Source organism: Schistocerca americana, chromosome 2 (assembly GCF_021461395.2).
Source record: "Schistocerca americana isolate TAMUIC-IGC-003095 chromosome 2, iqSchAmer2.1, whole genome shotgun sequence".
In the NCBI taxonomy this organism is placed as follows: domain Eukaryota; kingdom Metazoa; phylum Arthropoda; class Insecta; order Orthoptera; family Acrididae; genus Schistocerca; species Schistocerca americana.
The window spans coordinates 421195907-421215522 of record NC_060120.1 but is presented as its reverse complement, the minus strand read 5'-3'; the positions used below and the strand labels follow the sequence as shown (position 1 = coordinate 421215522).

The following is a 19616-nucleotide window of genomic DNA, read 5'->3' as shown; positions in this document are numbered from 1 at the left end:
TGATGAACGTTGATAGCTAACATGAAAACTACAATTTTCAAGTGTGTTCCAGATAGCTTATTTCCATTCTCTTATCATAGGCTTTTCATTCCCAGATTTAATTGCATTGACCATTGTAGACCAGAAAATAAAGAGGGCCTTTTGTATTGTTATTGACTGTGGGCTGTCAGTGGGCAGGACATGTCTTTGAATTTCAATTATTTAGAGTTGTAATATAGAACTGGGGCTCAGTCAGACAATTATTTACAACATCTCGTGTGAGACAAAGTATGTATTTGTTCGTGAGATAAGCATGTGCTTGTTCAATCTACAGAGTTTATATTATTTTCACAACAAGTGCAGCAATATGCAGGTTTGTTTTTGCATTGTACCTGTGTCCATTTATTATATTGGCTTAAGAAGAATCTAATAGGTGCATGGAAGAAACTGCTGGAACACCATCGTTATAGGAGGAAACTAATATGGCCACAAGCTGTGGCGTGTGCAGTGTGGTGTAGCAATTAGCATCACTGGTTGATGGGTTGTGGGTCACCAGTTCAAATATGACTAACAGGAGTTATTTTTTATTTAATATTTATCATTTGTGAAAGGTTCTCGGAATTTCTTATGATTGTGATGTTTGCATATTCTGTATTATTCGGTGTGTGTATGAGTGGCAGCACACTGTATGGTGGTGTTAAAGTGTGCTTTATTGCTACATGTTGTACTTCATTTACGACCATGATTTCAGATTTGGACTTGAGTGTCACTACTACATGACATTGTTTGGTGGAGATGACCTAGTAGATAGTGTCGGAAGTTCCATGCGGCTTTTCGCGGATGATGCTGTAGTATACAGAGAAGTTGCAGCATTAGAAAATTGTAGCGAAATGCAGGAAGATCTGCAGCGAATAGGCACTTGGTGCAGGGAGTGGCAACTGACCCTTAACATAGACAAATGTAATGTATTGCGAATACATAGAAAGAAGGATCCTTTATTGTATGATTATATGATAGCGGAACAAACACTGGTAACAGTTACTTCTGTAAAATATCTGGGAGTATGCTTGCGGAACGATTTGAAGTGGAATGATCATATAAAATTAATTGTTGGTAAGGCGGGTACCAGGTTCAGATTCATTGGGAGAGTCCTTAGAAAATGTAGTCCATCAACAAAGGAGGTGGCTTACAAAACACTCGTTCGACCTATACTTGAGTATTGCTCATCAGTGTGGGATCTGTACCAGATCGGGTTGACGGAGGAGATAGAGAAGATCCAAAGAAGAGCGGCGCGTTTCATCACAGGGCTATTTGGTAACCGTGATAGTGTTACGGAGATGTTTAACAAACTCAAGTGGCAGACTCTGCAAGAGAGGCGCTCTGCATCGCTGTGTGGCTTGCTCGCCAGGTTTCGAGAGGGTGCATTGCTGGATGAGGTATCGAATATATTGCTTCCCCCTACTTATACCTCCCGAGGAGATCACGAATGTAAAATTAGAGAGATTAGAGCGCGCACGGAGGCTTTCAGACAGTCGTTCTTCCCGTGAACCATACACGACTGGAACAGGAAAGGGAGGTAATGGCAGTGGCACGTAAAGTGCCCTCCGCCACACACCGTTGGGTGGCTTGCGGAGTATAAATGTAGATGTAGATATGCCAGGTATTCAAAAATGTTGACCTCACCTTGGCTCCGACTAGGCAATGTAAAGGCTGTCACCTACACAGGCAGGAACCAGAATAAAAACAGTACATTGTTCCCAAGGTCTTTGTATTCAGGATACCAGTGGATTACGAAATAGCAACACATCAATTGCACCATTGGCATTCATCCTTGTTTTCTGAATTTGGTGGTCAGGACCTGACGCAATGGCTATAAGGATTTGACTGAGGCACCGAATTCAGTAGGTGGGGTGACTTGATGCGTTTGGCAAGTGGACTTTCCTTCCTTGGACAGGACAGGCCAGAAGTAGTTCAAGAGCAATGAAGAGAAGCTCAGTGATTGGGATAAATTCTAGACCGAACTGAAGATAACATTTGGTGACAATCAACACCAAGTCCGCTTAGCGAAAGAACAGTTGAACAGGGCCCCACATCGTGTTGAAATCACAGTCCTATGTACAGAATGTTTTGACCCTGTGCCACATTGTAAGCAACAAATTCTCTCACTTTGTGGAAGGTGTCACAGAAAATGTACCAAGCTCTTGTGGGAAAGGATGTCAAAAAAACCGAGGAGTTCATCAATTGGTGCCAGCACGTAAAGGAAATGCAACAGAAAGGAGTCTGAGCAAAGAAATATGACAGACTCCGAAATGTGTTCCCTATGACAGTTGCAGATGGGCATCACTACCTCGCCTTTCTGATGCCAGGTAGTAAGAGAAGAGCTTCAGTGCTTTATTTACAACCAGAACTGTTGGGCCAAGTAAGCAAGAGAGGACAGCTATGAATATTGACCCTGTACATCAAGAGATAATAGAGAATGTTTAAGAAGAGGTTTGTTGTTCTGCAGCACTAATCTTCGCCACCAGTCAAACGCGCCTGGAAGAATGAACTCAGCCAACTCAGATGTACGCCACAGTCATCAAATGACAATGCAGCATCCAACCATTGCAGGTACAACCAACTTCTCTGCCAGTTATAACGCCCTACAGAAGAACAGACTTTTGAAGGAGAGAGGACATCATGCCCGTATGTTTCCATTGTGGATGCCCTGGGCAGGTTGAACACTATAACAGAGAAAGAAATTTCATGTTCGATGACTACTACGCCACCAGATGGTAACCATCACAACAGTTCTATTCAGTTGCAGTTAACTGCAAGTGATTACAGTTGACCTCCACCAGCTAATTACTTAATACTGTGAATATCACAATAGACTGTTCACACTGTGAAGAGTCATCTCGTAAAATACACTCCTGGAAATGGAAAAAAGAACACATTGACACCGGTGTGTCAGACCCACCATACTTGCTCCGGACACTGCGAGAGGGCTGTACAAGCAATGATCACACGCACGGCACAGCGGACACACCAGGAACCGCGGTGTTGGCCGTCGAATGGCGCTAGCTGCGCAGCATTTGTGCACCGCCGCCGTCAGTGTCAGCCAGTTTGCCGTGGCATACGGAGCTCCATCGCAGTCTTTAACACTGGTAGCATGCCGCGACAGCGTGGACGTGAACCGTATGTGCAGTTGACGGACTTTGAGCGAGGGCGTATAGTGGGCATGCGGGAGGCCGGGTGGACGTACCGCCGAATTGCTCAACACGTGGGGCGTGAGGTCTCCACAGTACATCGATGTTGTCGCCAGTGGTCGGCGGAAGGTGCACGTGCCCGTCGACCTGGGACCGGACCGCAGCGACGCACGGATGCACGCCAAGACCGTAGGATCCTACGCAGTGCCGTAGGGGACCGTACCGCCACTTCCCAGCAAATTAGGGACACTGTTGCTCCTGGGGTATCGGCGAGGACCATTTGCAACCGTCTCCATGAAGCTGGGCTACGGTCCCGCACACCGTTAGGCCGTCTTCCGCTCACGCCCCAACATCGTGCAGCCCGCCTCCAGTGGTGTCGCGACAGGCGTGAATGGAGGGACGAATGGAGACGTGTCGTCTTCAGCGATGAGAGTCGCTTCTGCCTTGGTGCCAATGATGGTCGTATGCGTGTTTGGCGCCGTGCAGGTGAGCGCCACAATCAGGACTGCATACGACCGAGGCACACAGGGCCAACACCCGGCTTCATGGTGTGGGGAGCGATCTCCTACACTGGCCGTACACCACTGGTGATCGTCGAGGGGACACTGAATAGTGCACGGTACATCCAAACCGTCATCGAATCCATCGTTCTACCATTCCTAGACCGGCAAGGGAACTTGCTGTTCCAACAGGACAATGCACGTCCGCATGTATCCCGTGCCACCCAACGTGCTCTAGAAGGTGTAAGTCAACTACCCTGGCCAGCAAGATCTCCGGATCTGTCCCCCATTGAGCATGTTTGGGACTGGATGAAGCGTCGTCTCACGCGGTCTGCACGTCCAGCACGAACGCTGGTCCAACTGAGGCGCCAGGTGGAAATGGCATGGCAAGCCGTTCCACAGGACTACATCCAGCATCTCTACGATCGTCTCCATGGGAGAATAGCAGCCTGCATTGCTGAGAAAGGTGGATATACACTGTACTAGTGCCGACATTGTGCATGCTCTGTTGCCTGTGTCTATGTGCCTGTGGTTCTGTCAGTGTGATCATGTGATGTATCTGACCCCAGGAATGTGTCAATAAAGTTTCCCCTTCCTGGGACAATGAATTCACGGTGTTCTTATTTCAATTTCCAGGAGTGTACATCAGTGTCGTCATTTTCTTCCATGACCACAGATAGGCAATACCCCATGGGGTAGTATGATCCCATTCTAACCTAGTAATCAGAAATAGTAAATCTTCTCATTCTGTTTATAAGTCGGTGTATTTCTTCATTGATCACCACAGCACATAGGTTCCGTGTTTCAGGTACTGTCCAAGCAGTATCCGAACTAATGCTGCAGTGTCTTTTATTTTTACTCATGTTATAAATACTATTAAGATACCTGTATAAAGCAATAAATATTTGAATAGCCCAGAAAGTACAAGGTCAGGCAAGTAAATCATTCACATATATAATCAGTAAGTAAGAAGTAACTTTACTTGAATATTACTGACTCTAACTCTTTTTCCACTATTAACAAATGTCCAAGTACTGAGAGTTGGTTAAACAAGTTGTAGATCATAATTAATAATCACACCTAAATATGAAACATCATGTATGATATAAATAAGATCAATCATTTATACAAGTACTACTTAGGTCCTGATTGGCACACAACCCATTAATTGTATTGGTTTTAGGATGGGTAAGGAAATAACTTTCTTTGTGTGGAATCCTCACTTATTCGATGAGGACCAGTATACATAAGTTGCTGTTTACTTTGTGTGTGTGTGTGTGTGTGTGTGTGTGTGTGTGTGTGTAAAAAAGTGAAGATCTCAGGTGAGATTTTTTTGTGTGTAAAAGTGAAGATCTCGGGCAAGTTTTTAATGGAATGTATTCTCCTACCTGATATTTTTGCTTTTATCAAAATCTTCTATCATAATAGTTCTTCCTCAATTGTGCCTGTTCGGTCAGTGTGCGTGACACTTTTCTTACCTTTTCTTCTGAGAACTACTCTTCTCTTTGTAGATGCAGAAACAGATTTATCCATTGATTCTCCCTTTTGTCCTACATATGAGTTCTGCTGGAGTAAATTGTGTGTTATACAGTGGCAAATTGTTCATTACCCCTTCAGGAAACTCTATAAATGTTCTATTGATTTTGTTTGATTACTGTGTGCATGAGTTCTAATGAAATGGCTAAATTCTCGAAAGATAGATTCACTGTGATTTCCCTTAGGTTGAAAGTGTAATATTAGTATCTGTTTAATGCAATATTCATGTAGAATGTTTTCCATGCTTGACAAGTGAAATTTGATGTGTTACTTAACAGCAGGGCAGCAGGCTTGCCAGCTATTGTGTGTAACTGTTTACTACTCTTAATTATCATACCTACTGGAGTAAACTTTGTAGCATACAGATTAATGTACTCAGTTTCCATTACCTGATTAGTGACAATACTCTCTGAGCCCATGAGGTGGAATGCACTTTATGATAATAGATTTCGAGGGGATGAACTTCCATGTGGTACTGGTATTTGTTGATAGTGCTAGGCTTGTTTCCACATACATGTACGTACTTAATAGCAGTTCTTTTAATTGCTCTGATAACAATGCATCAATAGTAGTAGACTCTATGATCTTACCTCTAACTTGATTTTCAAGCTGACAGGTGACAGTGCGATGGTGTACTACTTACGTATGTTGTCTTTGTCTTAAGTGACTTTACCCTCTGTCATTAATTACCATGCTCTGTTCTTGTTTTTGATTGATAAGCTTCAGTCCTTTGTCTGTCAACATTTAAAAATCATTTACCTGAAGAGCAGTCTATTACTGCATCCTGTCATAGGAAATGGTTGCCAAAAATGCATTCTACTACCAGTCCACTTGTAACAAGGAATGGGCGTTATATCACTTCATTTCCTATTTTAACTTCCACCTGTGTTTGCATCGTGACATTGTGTGATTTAACTCAGATAACTCCTATGGTTTTATGGTTTTTACTGGATATGTGGGTGCTTTTGTGACCTCACAAATTGTATTGAAGAAATTGGATGGCAAAGTGCTCACCATGGCATCCATGTCTGTTACAGTTGTAGTCTGTATCTTTCATACTACTGCACACACAGTAACTTGAACAATCTCTTTACTCTGAACACAGCATTTAAAATTGTCTATAGTTAGTTCCTCTTTAATGTCCATGTCATCATTGTAAAGTAACGAGTTTACTGTGTTCCTTATATTGCCTCCAGTCCATCTTGGCTTGCTATTATACTTAATTTTTTATTTTTATTATAGCAAAATGGGGCTCTTTCACCACCTGAACAATATTTAAGACAGGTTCCTTTATTTGCCAGTTTATATTAAGTGTACAATTTAGTATCCTACAAAAGTGTCTTGTTTGTTATCTTGTTAATGTATGTGCCATAATCACAGCATTATCTTGGTCCTGTATGGTGAAAACGATTTGGTATTTGTTGCCATCTCTGCTCAAATTAAGAGACTTTATGGACTACATTCCTCATGCTGAGTATAGCATAGAAGTGGCATCATTGGGTGTGGCACAGGATTGACGTTATTGTCTTTTGACATTCCATGACTGTAAAATTTCAAGTGCAGCAGAAAGAACTGCGCTGCACTGCTACCATTGTTGTTGTTCTTGTTATTCATATCCTTTGTATTACTTGTGAACACCTGAATTTGTTTATCTTCTAACAGACACTCACATAAGAAAATCGACCATAAATGTGGTACTGCCCCCACCCCAGATGACATGGACTTAGGTGACAAACCTACTTGATTCGTTTTGTTACTAAAAAAAACTTCATTATGTAGTACTGAATAAATACTTTTACTACCTGTGGTAACAACAAATGGCACCATATCTAGTATTTTTTGTTTTATTTTGTATTGCTTCTGTGGTACATTACTGGTTTGTATTGTAACATTATAAATGTCTTTTTGATTCTGCTAAATTTTCACCTAATGTATTCTCAGATGAGTTCACTTCAGGCTCCATCACTTTTTCTGAAGCACCATTCTGAAATGAAAGTTCACTAACTGAAGATTACAATACATGTGTCAGTTTTGAATCTAATTTCCATCACTGTTAAGTGACATTTCAAAGGATACCATTTCCATTTTAGAAGATGTAGCCTGTGGCTTAGTCAGCAGTTATGTCAGATGACATTTCACAACACTTATGAGACACTTCTTTACTTTGGGTTGCTATGTTCGTTATCTGACATGAAATTTCATTATGCATACTTGACATTATAGATCATAATTTTGTTGACATTTCCTTCATAATACCATTGAAATGCTCATCCTTTCAGTATTTTGAGGCGATACGTAGGCAGTGACTAGGTTAACTTTCTTGTTGTGTGTTTTTATTGTCATTGTAATTAACATCACTACTCCACTACAGATAAGATGATGGAAATGATGTATGTGAGATCACGTAATCTAAGTTAATATCAGCACCAAAATGATTAATATTATTTAGCAAGATTGTTCTGACTACACGACATTACCAAGATGAAACAGCAATCAATCACTGCACCATGGTGTGTGCTCGCAACACAAAGTTGACCACCTTGTAAAATTTAGATTCTCATTATTGTCAACATTAATTATCAAAATTCCAAATTTTAATTTACTAAACAAAATCTCACCTTGATTGAATACATATGATAATGCAAATTCACTCTACAAGCAAGCCAGTGTAATAGCCAATGTGGCTCTCAGCTTTTCTTCTGTGATGTAGCATAGACAGCAGATGTCGAATATTTTTTAAAAAAATTTTTGGTTATTTCAGTTAGACATTTTATGGTTCTTTTTACAGTAGGTCATTTTCTTTTTGCTCTAAAATTTCTTTTGGTACATCTGATCTTTAGCTTTCAGTGCACAGCAGATTATTTTTTTAGAGCATGAAATAAAAGCCAAAAAAGTTATAACAGTGTAATAAAGTTTACATATCATGTGCATAAAAACTATGTAATGTCAACTCACAGAGTCACTAACGCAATGCATTCCATCAAAAGAATGTCACTGTAAGAAAGTGATTCAGCTAGAGGGGGTATACGACCCGGGACAACCGGGAGACCCAGGAAAAACCCGGGAATTTTTTCATCCGGGAGAAAACCGGGAAAAACCCGGGAATTGTTTAGAATTCCGGGAATTTTTCATTGTTTTAGTTTTCAGTTAATTTTTTGTGATTTTGACTGGTAAGAACCAATACTCTAACAAAGGATATTATTGTATCCCGCTACTGCAGATTAATACTGCAGCAACAAAACATGAATCGGAGGAAAAGAAAACGAAAATAAATTAAGTTGCAAAAGAAATGCACCATATACAACAACAAAACAGTGCTTATACAAGTGTCTGCCAACAGTAAAGTGTGTCAAAGGCTTTAGGAACACTATGCAATGCTTTATAACAACAAATTGCCTCTGATGAGCGTGACGTGACAACTGTTTAAATTAGATTCGTTTGAGCAGTTGTGGGTGGGCTCATGTGCATGCGCAGTTGAGTCGCATGTGAGTAGTACCTTCTCCCGCTTCTGGTTACGGATGTGTGGCTGGGCGCCACTACTTAATATTGCTCCTGTTCGGAAATATCTTAGATCCTGGGCTGATGCACAGAGCAGTCCGAGTTGTGGTGGGGAGGTGGGTCGTCTCCACGTAACCTGTGTTTACGTTCAGTGATTTTGTTGTTTCCTCTTCGTTTATTGCTATCATGTTAAATGATAACAAAACGGATTTTTGTGGCCGGGAGCTATCGAATGAATTAAAATACGTTCGCATAGTTACAGCAGGCTAAAACATGTTGATAGTTTCAGATTTTATTCCCACCTTTGACAGTCAAGCATTAATCGCCTTACAGAACAATGAAGTTATTTTTGCTGGTTTGCTAAAGAGATTTGGCTTTTATTAATCCTTTCTACTGAGGCAGTCAATTTATTTGAAACAAAGTGTTTAATTTCACACTATTGGCTAGTTTTAACTGTTTGCTGTATTTTAGTGCACATATGGCATTATGCCATAATTAATAACCAAACATTAGTACTAGTACTTCAAGAAAATTTGCATATGGATGTGCATTTTAAGCTGAATTATGCATTTTAGTATGGTTTGCCAAATCTCGATGCTCATGAAGTATCCTTTGATGTCTTGTTTCTTTTATGACTTAATGTAAGATCTTTTAATGTTTTACACGTACAAACATATGGGCTTCCTGCGTCATCGTAGCTGTGCAAGCGCGGTGACGCCACTTATCTGGCGCTTTCTTGCAACTGCTGAAACGAACCTATTTCTAACAGGTCGTGGGAAAATATTGCGAATGGTGGTTTGAAAAGCGTTACATTCAAAGCAGATTTCCTTTTATGCAAGATGAACTACGTGCGAGAATGTACGATGAATTTCTTAAATCACAAAGCGTTTGACTCTCATTTAAAATCAACTCTTTGAGGACGACCATTTAGAAGAATTTTGAGCCCAGAAGATGAGACATTTGCATCATTACTAAAAATTTTACTGGCACATTTGTGTGATGTATCTTAAAGTGTAACATGCGCAAAAAAGATCAACATTATATGTGGAAGCTTAGCTTCTCTTCCAACTTATTAATCTTCAAGACCAATATTATATGTGAATGCTATATATACACTCCTGGAAATTGAAATAAGAACACCGTGAATTCATTGTCCCAGGAAGGGGAAACTTTATTGACACATTCCTGGGGTCAGATACATCACATGATCACACTGACAGAACCACAGGCACATAGACACAGGCAACAGAGCATGCACAATGTCGGCACTAGTACAGTGTATATCCACCTTTCGCAGCAATGCAGGCTGCTATTCTCCCATGGAGACGATCGTAGAGATGCTGGATGTAGTCCTGTGGAACGGCTTGCCATGCCATTTCCACCTGGCGCCTAAGTAGGACCAGCGTTCGTGCTGAACGTGCAGACCGCGTGAGACGACGCTTCATCCAGTCCCAAACATGCTCAATGGGGGACAGATCCGGAGATCTTGCTGGCCAGGGTAGTTGACTTACACCTTCTAGAGCACGTTGGGTGGCACGGGATACATGCGGACGTGCATTGTCCTGTTGGAACAGCAAGTTCCCTTGCCGGTCTAGGAATGGTAGAATGATGGGTTCGATGACAGTTTGGATGTACCGTGCACTATTCAGTGTCCCCTCGACGATCACCAGTGGTGTACGGCCAGTGTAGGAGATCGCTCCCCACACCATGATGCCGGGTGTTGGCCCTGTGTGCCTCGGTTGTATGCAGTCCTGATTGTGGCGCTCACCTGCACGGCGCCAAACACGCATACGACCATCATTGGCACCAAGGCAGAAGCGACTCTCATCGCTGAAGACGACACGTCTCCATTCGTCCCTCCATTCACGCCTGTCGCGACACCACTGGAGGCGGGCTGCACGATGTTGGGGCGTGAGCGGAAAACGGCCTAACGGTGTGCGGGACCGTAGCCCAGCTTCATGGAGACGGTTGCGAATGGTCCTCGCCGATACCCCAGGAGCAACAGTGTCCCTAATTTGCTGGGAAGTGGCGGTGCGGTCCCCTACGGCACTGCGTAGGATCCTATGGTCTTGGCGTGCATCCGTGCGTCGCTGCGGTCCGGTCCCAGGTCGACGGGCACGTGCACCTTTCGCCGACCACTGGCGACAACATCGATGTACTGTGGAGACCTCACGCCCCACGTGTTGAGCAATTCGGCGGTACGTCCACCCGGCCTCCCGCATGCCCACTATACGCCCTCGCTCAAAGTCCGTCAACTGCACATACGGTTCACGTCCACGCTGTCGCTGCATGCTACCAGCGTTAAAGACTGCGATGGAGCTCCGTATGCCACGGCAAACTGGCTGACACTGACGGCGGCGGTGCACAAATGCTGCGCAGCTAGCGCCATTCGACGGCCAACACCGCGGTTCCTGGTGTGTCCGCTGTGCCGTGCGTGTGATCATTGCTTGTACAGCCCTCTCGCAGTGTCCGGAGCAAGTATGGTGGGTCTGACACACCGGTGTCAATGTGTTCTTTTTTCCATTTCCAGGAGTGTATTAATTTAAGCCATTAACTTATTTGTGCATTCGCGCTACTTAAGAGTGATTGGCTGACTACATCATGTGTCCTATTGCTATCATCAACCGGCGAGATCACGTGAATGTGCTATGACGCTTACAAAAGCGCATCGCAATCTCGATTTCAATGCTTCCGAAAGTGACATGCGTTGTTTGGTGGAATTCAGATTTATACCTTCGTAATACGAAAATATGCAGCTTACATGTTGCTGCGTATCAAAGGTCTTTCAAAACGTGTTTTTTTCCCCCTGAGTTTCGTTTTCTATAGTGCCGGGAAATTCTATGTCGGTATAAAAAACCATAAACATTCAAAGGATTGATGACTTTTACAGTGCCGAGGAAGAGTATACTGTCACTTAACACGGAAAAAGTGTATTTTCACCTGGGAGAAAATGTATTTTTAACCGGGAAATCCGGGAAAAATCCAGGAATTTTTTTCCTTGTCCACGTATACACCCTGAACTATAATCCTACGAAAGCTAATTGTTTGGAAGTGGGGTACAACACAGTGACCACAGCAGGAACTCATTAAAGAACATGAATAATTAGAATTTCTATGTTAAATAGTATTATAACTCCTACTTGGCCAAGGACTGATCCATTACCTGCAATTTCTAATTGCTTTTAGTGTCGGGTGCAGTCTCATCGGTGGGGAGTGGAATAACTTGTTCACAGCTGGTTGTAATAACAAGATACAATGCAGCAAATGATTTTTATTACACAGAAACAATAATCAGCTTCCTAATAAGATACTTAGACTTTAAGGTTAGACTTGCAAAAACACACATGATGGCACGCAATCAACACATCACCAAACCAGTCACTTCTCAACATAATTAAATAGCTGGAATATAAAAAAATTCCTTGTCCATGATTAATAAAGGATATTAATAACTTCAGTAGTAAAACGTGAAGACTGGCGAAACACAAAAGGGTAACAGAGACTTCACTCCTTAAGTTGTTGGTAAACATCTGAAACATGAAATTACTGATGTGATGCTAACAATACATATTACAATCTGATCTCTGGCATAGTGAAACATATTAATTTATTACAATGTGCCAGTATTACTAACCATGGGTTTCAGAGGAAGTCCTTCCTTGTGTGTCTTAGGAAGCCCTATAGTTGTGGTGCTGCTGCTGCTCTTGTCTTGATGCCCTTAATGATTTTTCATAAAAAGCTTGACTTACTGGAATAGACAAGCTTCAAGAAAAGGAGAACAGATGGCTCCCTGGATCACAGTGTATATAGAAAATCTATGCACACTGATCTCTATCTCTGCATCTCAAGCCATCATCATCATCTGTCACAAAGAAATTTGGTGCTAAAGACTCTGGTCCATAGAGCTCAAACACTTTCAGATAAGGATAGCATCACCAAAAAAACATCTATGAATAATGATTTTGAAGTAATAGGCTTAACATCAGAAGAGGCACCAATGTTAGCACGGAATAGGGGATCATGGAGGAATTTTATAAAGGGGACTATGCTCCAGACTGAACGCTGAAAGGCATAATCAGTCTTAAATGATGATGATGATGATGATGATGATGATAATGTTCTGTAGTAATTGGTACTCACATCATCAAACTGAACAGGCATTGCATTCAAAATCAAGAACACCCTAGAAAGAGGTGGAGATTACGAGATTAAAACTGAGAAAGGGACTACAATAATTGCTTAACAGCTTTATGATGGCCCACTATCTGGAAAGATCGCTAGACTTCTATGGAGACATGGCATCCAGTGTATTTTGCTCCCTTCAGCTGAGAGCAAAAGTATTCTTTGTAATGTTAAAAATGAACTAGGTCTCCAAAAATTTTGTGCACCTGGTGCACATGTGGTATTTGTTAACATGGGGCAAACTATTAGAACACCGAGCGAGGTGGTGCAGTGGTTAGACACTGGACTCGCATTCGGGAGGACGACAGTTCAATCCCTCGTCCGGCCATCCTGATTTAGGTTTTCCGTGATTTCCCTAAATCGTTCCAGGCAAATGCCGGGATGGTTCCTCTGAAAGGGCACGGCCGACTTCCTTCCCCATCCTTCCCTAATCCGATGAGACCGATGACCACGCTGTCTGGTCTCCTTCCCCAAAAACAACCAACCAACTATTAGAACAGTTAAGCAAAGGTACAAGGAACATCAGTGACCCAGCCAACTAAATCAACCAAGCGAATTAGCTGTCGCAAAGCACTACTTCGAATATAATCAAGAATTGATATACGATGACACAAGTATCTTGATGTGATCACATATTTTCGGGAACAGCGTAATTAAGGAGTCTGTCGAAATAAATATGTCAGAAAACCTAATAAAGAGAGATAGAAGTTTCAATTTAAATAACTTTTGGGGTTTGGCATTCAATTTCTTAACATCTCACCAGCCATCAAATCTTGCACCACATGAAGAAGACCACTGTTTCAGTCATAGAAATATTGTGCTTGAAATGGAAACAACAACCCAGCAGAACATCTGGAAGCACTCCATTAAAGAAGTTTTCTTCTCGGTATGATATAGCATGATACTTTACATATACTAATGTGAAGGAGTAACTTTTTCTCAAATTTTGCACAAATTTGATGAAGACACAGGTCAGTATTACTGAAGGGTAAGAGGATATCAAATGAGGAATAAAATCAGTCATACTACAAGAAGAATTGACATACATTCTGTATAAAATTCGGTAAAAAATAGCAAAATATTAAGAGTTGGCTGGAAAGACTTCTGCCTGTAGTTTGTGAGCCAATGGATTATTTTTCTAATTGTGTATCTCATATCATGTCAGTACCTGCAGGTGAACAGTTTTAGATCGCTCACAAGAAGGTAACTAAATGTAAACATAACACTAGTAAATAGTAGAAATTCTAAATTTGCTTGCCACTGACATGTTACGCCCCTTTATAACAAAAAGCACAAAAAATTAAAAATATCCACATGATTTCATCAGATTTGTGATTTCTTGATCAAAAAAAAAAAAAAAAGGAAGAGGGTGGATGGAGAGGGTAAGAACTTATGAATTTTTAAAATGATCAAATGAAAAGTTGCCTATTGCTCTGATGCTAAGGACAAATTAGATTAGGACAAGAAGGAATCTTATGATCTGTATCATTTTCTGTGTTACTGACTGTTAACTTTTTATGAATTTCCACAGTTGAATGTATCTAGGAATCAACAAGAACATTCCGATTGTAAATGGATTGACTTCATTTTCTGTTTTACTGTTTAACTGCTGTGTCAGTATGTGGAGTTATGGATTATTACAGAAGTTATGTCATTGTTGAGGTTCTTTTTTAATTTCTTCTAGTTTGTTGAAACTAACCTAGACCTTGTTCCAGGGACCAAAAATTTTGTTTCATGTGCACCATTTAAACATCTTGCCAATTTTTTTCACACATGGCATACAGTGAGCAAAGTTTAATAACTTAAAGTGTTAGAATTAGTGTCTTTTTCAAAGAGCTCAAGTGCAAAGATAATTTTCCCATATTTAACTTGTGGACTTCAAGTGTATAGACAGTTTGCTACAAAGAGTATGTAAGTGTAATGATGAGACATTTTCAAGCAATCTGAATTCATGTCGTCATTTTCATTTCATACTAGGTCCTGAAAGAAAATCAAGAATACCTGATGAGGAAGCAAATACAATAACAGCTTACCATGAAGGTGGTCATGCAATTGTGGCTTATTACACTAAAGATTCGCATCCACTACATAAAGTAACTATTATACCTCGTGGTCCATCTCTTGGCCATGTAAGTTGAATAAAGTTAACAATTCAAGAAATAAGATATTAATACTTTTATTATAACATGATAGAGTCAACTTTAACACTATTATTGTTTAAGAATTTTTCCATAAAGGTTCAAGAAAGTTAAAAAAAAAGAAAGGGGGACAAGACCACTTGCCCTTTGTTTGTCACAAACATAGTAATATATATCAGCATGTTAAGTTTTTACTTAGACAATTTATGTAAACAAGCATTCGTTTGCGCCCGTGTGTGGCGTCACTCAGATACTATTTTATATGTATTAAATATTTTGTTTAGACAGCATATATACCAGAAAAAGAGCGTTACCATGTTACAAAGTCGCAGCTCATGGCTATGTTGGATACGATGATGGGTGGTCGGGCAGCTGAAGAACTCATCTTCGGTCCTGATAAAATAACTTCAGGAGCCTCAAGTGATTTAAAGGTATTGATAATTTTATTAAATATGTAGCTCCAAAATAACAAATAACAGCAAACCATTAACTGTTAGATAAACTTTTTTTTTCTGTTTGGCTATTGAAGATTGTGGTTAGTTATTGTTGCAGAAATGCGGCACAGTTATAAAAATAATGTGGCTCTGAGGGAGGTAAGATACATTACATATCAGCAATTTGAAGACGTGTGTGTGTGTGTGTGTGTGTGTGTGTGTGTGTGTGTGTGTCACAAACATGACAAACATGTTGATTGGATGGAAGTTGTGATGATGTAGTGTCAGACATGCAAACATGTTGATTGAGTGGAAGTTGTGACGATGTAATGTAGACTATAGATTATTTTATGGCTCACTAATGTTAAACAGTTATGAGATAGGTTCAAATATTGATGCTTGAGTCATTTCAGATATATTTTCGAACTGATTTTTTTCCTTTTGGTTATTAATTTTGGCATATTCTTTTGTGTTGCTGATTGTCATTCATAAGACATTTGCAGATCATCTGACTTTTTTCAAACATCTTACAGGAATTCAGCCAGGTAATATTTACAGCAACCGCCAATATTTTGGTTGGAGTACACCCCGCCATTTTCAAGGCAATTGAAAATTGTATATGCCAGGAGAAACTCGGGCCTCAGTTCATCTGACATTTACCAGTTACCTATACGACCCATTCTTATATTAGATAGAAACAGGAATAATTATAGTATTATGAGGAGGACATATTGCTACTTACCATATAGAGAAGATGCCTTGTTGCAGACAGGCTCTACAAATAGACTGCCAAACACATGAGCTTTTTGCCAAAATGCTTTCTTCTAAAGTACATAACACATGCACATCCACACAAGCACAACTTGTACACCTGTGGCCACTGTCTCTATCCACTGGCGCCTGGCTGCCAGTTGCCAGAGACATGTGTTGTGCTTGTGTGTTTACTTTAGAAGGCCTTTTGGCCAAAAGCTTACATATTTGACAATCTTTTTGTTGTGCCTATCTGTGACTCTGCATCTCCTCTATATGATGAGTAGCAGTATATCCTTTTCGTATTACTGTAATTATCCCATCCTCTATTTTCCACTGTTTGATTTTGACTAACAGAAAGAGGAATGAAATGTACCTCTAATGTAACAATAAGCTTAGTTTCTACCAACAGAAAAAGGAATTAAATTTGTCTCTAGAGTAAAAACAAATTTAGTTTATTTACAGGTTCTGAAATTATGAATACAATTTAGAAATTATAAATCCTCGAAATTCTAATTAACATCCATGCATCCGTGAGGCTACTTTATGTAAATCACACGCACATGACAAAATCTTTAGTACATCACCAAAGTAGTATTTATTGAAACCAAGTGTGACTCAGGGTTGGAGCAAAGCTACATCCTGTTTGTTTATGAAGCACAGGACAATTTTAGACTTGATAAGAGTGCAACAAACTGTTCACATATAATTATGGTTTTAAAATCAATTTTTGAAATTTTTAAATGAGCGTCAAGATATCAACATAACATATACTAATGCGGTCAGACAGAGAGACCCTATTGATTGTTCACTCATTAGTCCTGATCATTTTGTCAAAATGAATTTAATGTGTAAAAACAAAGATGAGGTGACTTACCGAACAAAAGCGCTGGCAGGTCGATAGACACACAAACAAACACAAACATACACACAAAATTCAAGCTTTCGCAACAAACTGTTGCCTCATCAGGAAAGAGGGAAGGAGAGGGGAAGACGAAAGGAAGTGGGTTTTAAGGGAGAGGGTAAGGAGTCATTCCAATCCCGGGAGCGGAAAGACTTACCTTAGGGGGAAAAAAGGACAGGTATACACTCGCACACACGCACATATCCATCCACACATACAAACACAAGCAGACATATTTAAAGACAAAGAGTTTGGGCAGAGATGTCGGTCGAGGCAGAAGTGTAGAGGCAAAGAAGTTGTTGAAAGACAGGTGAGGTATGAGTGGCGGCAACTTGAAATTAGCGGAGATTGAGGCCTGGCGGATGACGAGAAGAGAGGATATACTGAAGGGCAAGTTCCCATCTCCGGAGTTCGGATAGGTTGGTGTTGGTGGGAAGTATCCAGAACGTATCTCTGCCTACGTAGATCAACACCTTCAACCCATTACATGCAGTCTCCCATCCTTCATCAAGGACACCAACCACTTCCTTGAACGCCTGGAATCCTTACCCAATCTGTTACCCCCGGAAACCATCCTTGTAACCATTGATGCCACGTCCTTATACACAAATATTCCGCACACCCAGGGCCTCGCTGCGATGGAGCATTTCCTTTCACGCCGATCACCTGCCACCCTACCTAAAACCTCTTTCCTCATCACCTTAGCCAGCTTCATCCTGACCCACAACTTCTTCACTTTTGAGGGCCAGACATACCAACAATTAAAGGGAACAGCCATGGGCACCAGGATGGCCCCCTCGTACGCCAACCTATTCATGGGTCGCTTAGAGGAAGCCTTCTTGGTTACCCAAGTCTGCCAACCCAAAGTTTGGTACAGATTTATTGATGACATCTTCATGATCTGGACTCACAGTGAAGAAGAACTCCAGAATTTCCTCTCCAACCTCAACTCCTTTGGTTCCATCAGTTTCACCTGGTCCTACTCCAAATCCCATGCCACTTTCCTTGACGTTGACCTCCACCTGTCCAATGGCCAACTTCACACGTCCGTCCACATCAAACCCACCAACAAGCAACAGTACCTCCATTATGACAGCTGCCACCCATTCCACATCAAACGGTCCCTTCCCTACAGCCTAGGTCTTCGTGGCAAACGAGTCTGCTCCAGTCCGGAATCCCTGAATCATTACACCAACAACCTGAAATCAGCTTTCGCATCCCGCAACTACCCTCCCGACCTGGTACAGAAGCAAATAACCAGAGCCACTTCCTCGTCCCCTCAAACCCAGAATCCCCCACAGAAGAACCACAAAAGTGCCCCACTTGTGACAGGATACTTTCCGGGACTGGACCAGACTCTGAATGTGGCTCTCCAGCAGGGATACGACTTCCTCAAATCCTGCCCTGAAATGAGATCCATCCTTTATGAAATCCTCCCCACTCCACCAAGAGTGTCTTTCCGCCGTCCACCTAACCTTCGTAACCTGTTAGTTCATCCCTATGAAATCCCCAAACCACCTTCCCTACCCTCTGGCTCCTATCCTTGTAACCGCCCCCGATGCAAAACCTGTCCCATGCACCCTCCCACCACCACCTACTCCAGTCCTGTAACCCGGAAGGTGTACACGATCAGAGGCAGAGCCACGTGTGAAAGCACCCACGTGATTTACCAACTGACCTGCCTACACTGTGATGCATTCTATGTGGGAATGACCAGCAACAAACTGTCCATTCGCATGAATGGACACAGGCAGACAGTGTCTGTTGGTAATGAGGATCACCCTGTGACTAAACATGCCTTGGTGCACAGCCAGCACATCTTGGCACAGTGTTACACCGTCCGGGTTATCTGGATACTTCCCACCAACACCAACCTATCCGAACTCCGGAGATGGGAACTTGCCCTTCAGTATATCCTCTCTTCTCGTCATCTGCCAGGCCTCAATCTCCGCTAATTTCAAGTTGCCGCCACTCATACCTCACCTGTCTTTCAACAACTTCTTTGCCTCTACACTTCTGCCTCGACTGACATCTCTGCCCAAACTCTTTGTCTTTAAATATGTCTGCTTGTGTCTGTATGTGTGGATGGATATGTGCGTGTGTGCGAGTGTATACCTGTCCTTTTTTCCCCCTAAGGTAAGTCTTTCCGCTCCCGAGATTGGAATGACTCCTTACCCTCTCCCTTAAAACCCACTTCCTTTCGTCTTCCCCTCTCCTTCCCTCTTTCCTGATGAGGCAACAGTTTGTTGCGAAAGCTTGAATTTTGTGTGTATGTTTGTGTTTGTTTGTGTGTCTATCGACCTGCCAGCGCTTTTGTTCGGTAAGTCACCTCATCTTTGTTTTTATATATAATTTTTCCCACGTGGAATGTTTCCTTCCATTATATTGAATTTAATGTGTTTTGTCTTCAATTCTGTGCACTTCTGAGGGCTGTGGGTGAGATGAGCCTCAGGCAGAGGTTAAAATCTGTCATCTGTGGAGATTCCCTCAGCAATCTGCAGTACATC

General features: G+C 41.6%; 1 protein-coding gene across 1 annotated transcript in view; it reads left to right on the top strand.

Annotated features, from left to right (window-relative positions):
• LOC124594340 (ATP-dependent zinc metalloprotease YME1L-like) overlaps positions 1 to 19616 on the top strand; it is a 110341-nt gene that overhangs the window by 85873 nt on the left and 4852 nt on the right. Inside the window, exons 11-12 of the mRNA XM_047132708.1 lie at positions 14861 to 15012; positions 15306 to 15452. Of these exons, the coding sequence (XP_046988664.1) occupies positions 14861 to 15012; positions 15306 to 15452 (299 nt within the window). The remainder of the gene's footprint in view (positions 1 to 14860; positions 15013 to 15305; positions 15453 to 19616) is intronic.